The following is a 9,135-nucleotide window of genomic DNA, read 5'->3' as shown; positions in this document are numbered from 1 at the left end:
TCATAACAGTACCTAGTTATAATTTTCAAGCTTCAAATTCTTTTTGATAGGTTGAAAATTATTTGAATGGAAATTTTGATGGCAGCGATGTATTGTACAAACATATGCTAAGAGTGTCTGGCCATGTTCTGAGAGATAAAAGCCACTACTTCTTTTTCCACTTGTGATCTCCAGTAGTATAACACCAAAGCTGAAGACATCTGATTTCACTGAGAAGAGCCCTCCCATTGCGTACTCCGGAGCCATATACCCGCTGTTTCGTGCGTAAGACGTACTTTTAATAAGTTACAAGAATTTAGGACTAAAATCATCACCAAACTAGAAAAAGAAATTAGAGTTAAAAAAAAAAATTAAAAGAGGGCTTACAATGTTCCTACTACTCTTCTAGTGTTAGCTTTGTTCTGGTTTTCGCAGAAAATTCTAGCCATGCCAAAGTCTGATATCTTGGCAACCATTTCATGGTCTAGTAGCACATTGCTAGGTTTCAAATCCCGGTGAATGATTCTAAGCCGGGAATCCTCGTGCAGGTAAAGAAGTCCTCTAGCAATCCCACCAGCTATGTTGTAACATGTATCCCAATCAAGAAGTGCGCGTCTTTCGGCATCTGAAATTTGAATAAGAAGAAACTTCAGCCTCTTGCATCGTTTAATTGTTGAAAATGTAATATTTAAGAATTCAAAGGCAAGCTAAATGGAAGGAACAGACCAAAGATAAAGATATCAAGGCTTTTGTTATGCATGAATTCATATATGAGCAGCTTTTCATCTCCTTCTATGCCACATCCCAATAGCCTCACAAGGTTTCGGTGCTGTAATTTTGCAATTACTTTGACTTCATTCTTGAACTCCTCTAAGCCTTGCCATGACTTCCTTGACAGCCTTTTAACAGCTATTTCTTTCCCATCTGGTAACACACCCTGAAACAAATTTGCGACGAGGCAAATTTTATCAACTGAAGCAATCTTAAGCCATGGCAAACTGAACAAAAAACTCGGTTTTCCTAGAGGGATGGATTGGAAAGACATACTCCTGAATCTCAGTGGATTATGACAGCACACCTTTACCACTTACCTTATAAACAGTGCCAAACCCACCTTGTCCAAGCTTATTTGAATCGGAGAAGTTGTCTGTAGCTGCTCTGATAGTAGTCAAGTCCATGAAAGGCAGGTCCTCAGAACTTACCAACTGACCTTCATCTGTCATTGTGACCCCTCTTGGACAGGCCAATTCCTGTAGTAATGCTAGGTGACTTCTTTCCACGCCTGACAAAGAATCGGAGTTTTACTCTTTTGTAGTTCTGATATCAATTTAGCCTAACAATCTGCTGATCGCTTAGTTAATTTACCTCTTTGTTGTCGTCTTTCTTTCAGCAGACATACAATGCAAGACCCAATGACAATTACAATCACCACTACAGGAGCACATGCAGCAAATGCCACTATCCCAATCTTCCAATTACTTCCTGCCATGCAAAGCAGAGAATTGCATAAGATTCAATTGATGTAGAAAAATATTTAATCTCCAAAAATAATAAACTAAGATTGTGGACAATCTTGCGCTACATGTTATCCGTCATGGGCAAGAATTAATAATAACCATATCAGTCATTCATGCTAGACATGATTACTTTTTTCGCTCACAGATTTTCAGCAAAAAAAATTTATGTTCACTAACCTTTAGGATTCGGATATGTTAACAAGTAACTCGAGGCATTGTAATATTTGTACAGCTCAAATCTCACATGGCAATTCCTGCTAACAATAATTCCACCTTGCCGTGACGAACAGCATCCTTTGAGTTCAGCCAAAGCAGTTGTCAAACATGTTTGACAATCATCTGCTATGATATCTCGTGTGCACTGTGCATGAGCATATACGGTTTCCCTTCTAAATTTGATTGACCCAGTTGCAAACATGTGCTTGGAAGGATTGACAGCGGCCTCAGTTGACAGTTTAGTCATTAAGTAGATTAGAACATCAGAGAACTGTTTTGGATCTGATAGAAATTTCGCCTGAGAATCGCAGTCTGGATACTTCCCTGTATAAACATACAAGGAAGTCATATTCTGAAACGAGTAGTGAACTTGGCAAAGTTCATACCATATGATTGCATCTTTATAATTTCTACAATCATTAAAGATTTCTTGGCTTGCCTTCTCCACACAAGCCTGACAAGAACTTGAGTTGACATCACCTCTGCACAGTGCTTGGCCATAGACCTTGGCAGGGGGTTCTCCAACAGAGGTGTAGTTAAAACCTGTTAATGAAGTGATGGAAGGCAAGGTCTCAAGAAGATGCTTGAGGTTGCTCTCAAATGGACTGTTGAGAGTGTAGTTGCTTGTGTTATCGGAGCAAGATGTAACAAGATGGTCTGCAACAGTAATGGCTGGGAGAGCTGAAAACGGTATGATCAGCAAAAACATGACTAAATTTACATCTATGGTTGTCATCAGGATCATTTTGGAGCAAATTTAACGGGGAAAAAAAGGGCGGCTTGGAAAGTCGCTTGAAACCATGTGGAGTAATGGGACTATTAAAGTTGTAGAGGTGATCATGGGGAGAGAATAATCATCTCTGAGAATACATTTTACTTTGTCAATTAAAAATGACCGGCCTGAGCATTGACTTAATTGATTGACCAAGAATAAATTGGCATTCAAATGAAAATTTTCTAGATATGACTTTTATATGAATCCTGCCGAGTCTTCTATTTGCTAAGTTCAAATACATGGGCCTTTTCCGAGTATAGTTCAGTGTATACTTGTTATTGTTTTGTTTTGTTAAAAAAATATTAAATCATATATTAAAATTTCACCAATTAATTTTAAAGTTGAAATAATTCTTTGATAATATATAAAAAATTTATTGACTAATTAATTATAAGTTTGAGTTTCACTATTTATATTTTATTTGATAAAATTAAATACAAACATAATAATCTAATACTAACCAATGGAGAAAAGAGCACGGAATTTGGTTTTATTAAAAAACTTTAAAAAATAAAGTATATATTTTAATTTCATCTAAAATCTTTGGTTTGTTTCAATTAGATCTTATATCTTTTATTTTTATTCCGTTTTATCCCCGTATCTTTCATTTTTGTTCCAATTTCTCCCTCCCTTGTTTCTGTCAGGTGTGTGGATTTTAATTGTATTATTAAAAATCACAATATCATTAAAGAAGTAAAGAAATAAAATTAAATAATTGAAATTAACAGAGATGAAAAAGAAAATCAGTAAAAAATATATTTGTTTATTAGAACAAATATGATAAAATTTATTTAACTCTCTCTTTTAATTTTCTTCATCAAAACATTCCCCATTCTGATCTATCTCCATCATCAGTTCTCTTTCTTTCTTTGATGTTTTCATCAAGGAGCAGCTTTGATTTGTCAAAACATTATGTGATGTTAAAATTGTCCTATATTCAAGCTACCATTCCATTTATATGGGATATTAAAAATTATTAAGGAATATCATCAAGGCATCGACAATCTCATTCTAATTTCAAAGAATCTATGTCCTTATCCGCACTTGACCCAACGAGTATTTATGAGCCCGTAGCTGCATTTTCCACAAGAAGATCCAAAAGCCGAAAGGTTGATGTACGTTTTCCAATTTCTTGCCCTACCCAGTATATTTGGCCATTTGGTTTTCAAAACATAATCCCTAAACTTAAATTTATATGGGATATTATTGCTTTTTCTCAAGGATTTTTGTTCAATATATATATAATGTTGGTGGGGAAAAAAATTATCATATTTTTTTTTCATAAACTTTGTTGATGAAATTGAAATTTACACAAAGTGAAACAAAAATAAAAGATACGGGATTTAATTAATTTAAATAAATTAAAATTTTTAGGTAAAATATAGAAAACATATAAACCCTAACAAGACAGATTAAAATTTACAACAAAAAAAAAAACACACACACACAATAGAATGCACAAATTTAACTTTTATTCATTTATTTTTTTATTTTTCAAAAAGCTATTATAATTATTTAAATAAAAAAATAAAATACTCTAATAATACAAAATAAGAAAAATAAAAATAAAATGCTAGAGTACTAATTTGCTAATAACACTTGTCTGGATAAATTAAAGGTAAGAAATTATAGAAAGCCTTATAATTAATGAAAAATTAATAGTAAAGGCTCTTTTCAGTATTAGAGCTTGTTTCTTTTTGTATTTTGAAAATATTTTAAAAACATTTAAATTTGTTTTCTTTTTTCTTTACTTCAAATTAATTTTTTTTTTATGTTTTTAGATCATTTTGATACACTAATATTAAAAATATTTTTTAATAAAAAATACTAATTTTATTATTTTAAATAAAGTATAAATGCATCGTCATTTCCATACTATATTTAGAAATTATGTATTGTTATTTTAATAACTTCCTAATTAGAGATAGGATGAATACAAATACTAATAATTAATTTCTTACAAACAAAGTTAATTAAATTACTAATAATTAGCTTTATACGAAAAAGGCATTAAAATCGTTATTAAAATTCCAATTTTAGTTACTAATATATGTATATTATCGAAACAGATAATTTTGTATTTAATTTTTTAATATTAAAGTCAAAATTAATAAGTCTATAAATTGATAAGAATTTTTAATAAATTCAACATTTTTCATCAATATAGCTTATTTTGGGATCCATAGACCTTTTACCCATAGTTATTAGACCCGATCTAGGGTTGACCCAACTAAAAAGTCGGGACTCAGGTTACATGGGTTGATCCAGATCAACTCGAATCAACTCAAAAAATTTTAAAACAAAATATTTAAAGTTTTAATATTTTATATGAAAAAATTATGAAATAATCCATTTGAATATAGATTACACATGTTATAAATAATGAAGTTTAAAAGATTATTTGTAAAGATTTTTATTCTATATTGAAAAGATACTATATTAGTATATTATCCTTTTAAGTTGAAGTATTTAATTCAAAAATAGTTTTTATTTCTTATTGAAAAAACACAATTTTTTTCTTGTTAATATAGAGTATATATATTAAATGGTTTCAAATTCCATATTGAAAAAATAATTTTTTCTTATGAACATAGAATATATATATATATATATATATATTAAAGGGCTTTAAAATATTCACATTGAAAAAATAAAATATTTTTTTAGTATTTATATAGTAAACTTTGAAAAGAATTAATAATCAACTAAAAAAAAATCTTTGGCTAGAAAAAAATACAAGTTTCAACTAGGTTTTATCAGATCTTTAGATCATTAGTCAACCACCAGTTCCAATTTAATAGCTATGCAGTTATTGCTCGTTAAGCGTCTATTTGACAATGTGGTTACGGTTACTTTTTAAATAGCTTTTCGTACGAAATACATGCCAATAATATTTTTTTATTTTTTAAAAATTATTTTTGATATCAATACATCAAAATGATCCAAATCATATTAAATTTTAGCTAAAAATATTTACAACGCGTTGTAAAACATTTTCTGATGCTATCTCCTATAGGAGGATATATTCATTGTTTTTCAAATATCCTTTTTTTTTTACATATTTGGAACATTATTTTTTAAAATAATAATTTTCTATATGTGAAGTTAGCAAATACAGTATAAATGGTACTTTTACTGGGTATGTATAGAAAGGTACAAAAATAAGAACATAAGTGCTTGGAAAAAGTGTTGTACCATGTATGTGAAACGTTATTGGAACATAATATTTGTTCTATTTTTGTTTTTGAGGATATATTTCCATCTTTTTTTTTTTTTTTGACCATCTTCTGGATATATGTGAGTGTTCGACAAAAAGCATTCTTGCTTGGTGGTTGAGAAAAGATTTTCCTTCCTTGATACTTTCACAAGTCATTCGAAAATAATTCTGAGGAAGCGAATCACCCACCATCACGAGCACAACTATCGGAATCATGCTGAAATTTCTAATTTGGATTTTATGTTGCTTTGCCTTGGGATTAAGGTATGTACAATGAGGGTGGGGGTGGGGCTGGCGAGTGGTGTCCTTCCTGGTTCTGCTGGCTCCTTGCTGTGTGATACGTCTGTCACCCCCGCAGTGCCTAACCTGTTCACTGAGGCTTGCCGGATGTCCAGTGGACCGTGGGATTAGTCGTGGTGCGCGTAAGCTGGCCCGGACACCCACGTTAATAAAAAAAAAAAGAAAAAAAAAGGTATGTATAATGATCATTACTTGCGCAGAACATGTACCGTTAGTAAGTTATTTTTCATTTTTGACGATGTCTGAATAGAATTTTCATTATCATTTAATAGTTTTATTAAAAGAATTTTTCAGTCAGTATAAAATATACATTCTATCGATAATTAATTTATTAATAAAATTACAAATAAAAATACTTCATCGATGAATTTTTTATTAGTAATTTTTTGTTCATCGATAAATTTGTTAGTAATAAAAAATATTATTACTGACAAAACAAACGTGTAAAAAAACATTACCCGCTTCATTCCGTCAGTATATCCCTCAAAAAATACCATTGCTAATTCTGTCGGTAATTATTTAAAAACATTTTAAAAAAATTATTTTATAAAATTATAAAATAATTGAATTAACATAAATTAACACTCTATAATATACTCAAAATGCTTGGGGAAAAAAAAGAAAAAATCAACTCAAACAAATTTGCAACAAATAAATAAAATAAAAAAATAAATTCAACTAAAAAAATTCATATGAAAAAAATAAAGTTGTGATTGCTAAAAATTTTAAAATCCTATAAATAAATCAACTAAAAATTGATCTTATATGAAAAAAAATCTCACAACAACATTCATACAATTATTAAGGCTAAAAACAAATATAGTGAAAAAAATCATGAAAAAAGAAAAAAAAAATCTTACTTTAATGTAGTTACAAGTGAAGCTAAGGAGAGAGAGAAAAAATCGTTCAGCATATTAATTAGAAAAAAGAGGATAAAAGAAGAAAGAAGAAGAAAGCATACCTGAGCACAGAGAAGAAGAGAAAGAGATAAGGAGAGAAAAGAAGAAAAATTGATGTTTTTTACACATAAGGAAAAAGAAGAAGAAGAAGAAGAAGAAGAAGAAGAAATGAATCTGTCTCTTGTGAAATAGGGGATTCAAGTTTTTTATTGAGGCGCGTTAGCTATGGTCTCACCGACAGATAATTAAATATTAACATTTTTTAATTATCCCGTCGGTAATTTTGTCTATAATACTTAATTTAAAATTTTAATTTCATAAAAAATTTTCAGAAACCGTTAACAATCACCGATGATTTTTCAATCCGTTGGTGATTTTGTCAGTAAAGAAGAACAATTGACAATGCAATTGGAAAGTGAACAGTTATAGAGCTTTTTGTAAAATATTGACGGAATAGTCTATCGGTTATTCTCTTTATATTTGATATGATGAACAGTGTTTACAGTTTACCAACGATTTTATCGATGAAATTTTATCGGTAATTCTATTGGTAAAAATGACACGTTATCATTTTTTTTTTTGCTTTGTTTTAATTTTTTTCCCATTGTAGTTCCCCCAGTATATACCGAGAAAATATTACCGTGGGTAAAATCTCTCGAAACTTTACCGACGAAAATATTCTCTCGATATTTTCATTTATATTTATCGATTTTCTGGTAGTATTTTTAATTAGGATTAATTAGGATTTATGAAGTTAGTAATTATTTAATCATTTATATATTGAAGTACTTCACTCTCTTTGGCTACCTGATTTTTTTTCTTTTGTGGTATCTTTAGGTTGATTTTTCATTAACTTCTTCTTTTTAGTGTTATCAAAGATAAGATACCTGTTTTGGAAATTAGAGAATCCTTGAAAATTTTATATCTGATCGTGACCAAATTGAGGTTGTACTCTAATCCTTAAAATTTTTTTTTTACTAATAATAGTATTATTTCATTTTTATGATGAGGAATTATAAATACAACAAAAAAAAAAATAGGCGGGATTATATTTTTATATCATCAATTAACCTAAAGATACCACAAAAGAAAAAAATCAGTTAAAAAAATAGGTTGATATATTGTTTTAGCTATTCAGTTAAGAACTTTTTGTTGTTGCTCTAGTAGCTAGCATGGAGTTAAGTTTAAAGTCTTCTTATAAAGGCCTGCCAGGTAAGACTAGATTTTTTTATTGGTTTTTTTATTTTTTATTTATTTTATTTTATTATTTAAAATTGAGTTTCTTTAATTATTTAATATTAAGTTAATTATAATTTGATTTACATGTTGTTTATTATTATATAATAAAATTAAAAAATAATTTAATTATATAAAGTTTATAATTAGGATCACGAGTTTCAACTTATCAAATCAATAATGTCATATGAAAACAATACTCACACAATTAAATTTAAAATTTGAGCCAAGTAAATATTCTGATTAATATTTTATAAGTTTAAATTATGATATCAAGCTTAATAGTATCTTATTTGTCATTTTTCAACATAAATTAGATGCGTGTATATTTTTTTTTAATTAATACCTTTTTAAATATGTATTTTTAAAAGAATATATTTCAATACATATTAAATAATTAATTTCATATATCTTGGTAAAAAACCACGTCAACAATATTTATATATTCATTCTCTTGTGTTAGAGAAATAATATCCGACTTGTAGTGAAAAAAATCAAATAAATGCATCAACACTTTTTTATATATAATTATTGATATATATGATTTTTTATTTATTTAATTAAACATATGTATAAAATTTTTAATATATGATCAGGGTTTTTTATGGACAAAATACACATTAAAAAAAGCCTTAATATTCTCGTTTTTTATTAAAAAAAAATTATCCCAGTCGAAGTATAGGTCAGCATAGCAAATTTATCAAAAAAGAATATCAGACACATTAACATATATTGAAATAATATATTCCCAACCATGCCTGTTGCCAGACACATTAACATAGTGGCAATTTCATTGACAATCACCTCGGGAAGAAACTAGAGACTGTCATCTGATTCACTGAACGATCTGTTGATGAAGACTTGTGAGCTGGAACAATTTTAATGAGAGAAAAGGCTGGTTGCTGTGGTTGAGGAAGAGCTATTGGGTCGCTTGCCAATGCTAAATCCACAAATGACATTGTGGGCCTGTCTGCTGGATCCTTCTGCACACATAAC

The 9,135-nt window shown here is 29.1% G+C and overlaps 1 protein-coding gene and 1 pseudogene across 1 annotated transcript; both read right to left on the bottom strand.

Moving 5' to 3' along the window:
- Positions 1 to 8: 8 nt before the first annotated feature.
- LOC105116952 (cysteine-rich receptor-like protein kinase 25) lies at positions 9 to 2,555 on the bottom strand. Its single transcript, XM_011014468.1, has 6 exons — positions 1,674 to 2,555; positions 1,345 to 1,461; positions 1,071 to 1,261; positions 706 to 916; positions 367 to 604; positions 9 to 253 (listed from the first exon to the last, which is right to left on the bottom strand). The coding sequence occupies exons 1-6, from the start codon at positions 2,455 to 2,457 to the stop codon at positions 13 to 15; spliced, it is 1,782 nt and encodes a 593-aa protein (XP_011012770.1). The 5' UTR covers positions 2,458 to 2,555; the 3' UTR covers positions 9 to 12.
- A 6,231-nt stretch (positions 2,556 to 8,786) lies between these two features.
- Positions 8,787 to 9,135, bottom strand: part of LOC105116955 (cysteine-rich receptor-like protein kinase 10) — a 21,692-nt pseudogene continuing 21,343 nt past the window's right edge.

The sequence above is a fragment of the Populus euphratica genome, unplaced genomic scaffold (genome assembly GCF_000495115.2).
Source record: "Populus euphratica unplaced genomic scaffold, PopEup_1.0 scaffold1128.1, whole genome shotgun sequence".
NCBI classification, from domain to species: domain Eukaryota; kingdom Viridiplantae; phylum Streptophyta; class Magnoliopsida; order Malpighiales; family Salicaceae; genus Populus; species Populus euphratica.
Note: the sequence above shows the minus strand (reverse complement) of the source record. Positions and strands in the feature narration are given on the sequence as shown.

Bases quoted from the DNA above. Each gene is read 5' to 3' on its own strand.
- LOC105116952 (XM_011014468.1), bottom strand. From the start codon at position 2,457: ATGATCCTGATGACAACCATAGATGTAAATTTAGTCATGTTTTTGCTG. The intron at 1,462-1,673 runs GTTAGTGAACAT...TTTGCATGGCAG, and splicing joins AACATATCCGAATCCTAAAG to GAAGTAATTGGAAGATTGGG. The intron at 917-1,070 runs GTAAGTGGTAAA...AATTTGTTTCAG, and splicing joins GGTTTGGCACTGTTTATAAG to GGTGTGTTACCAGATGGGAA.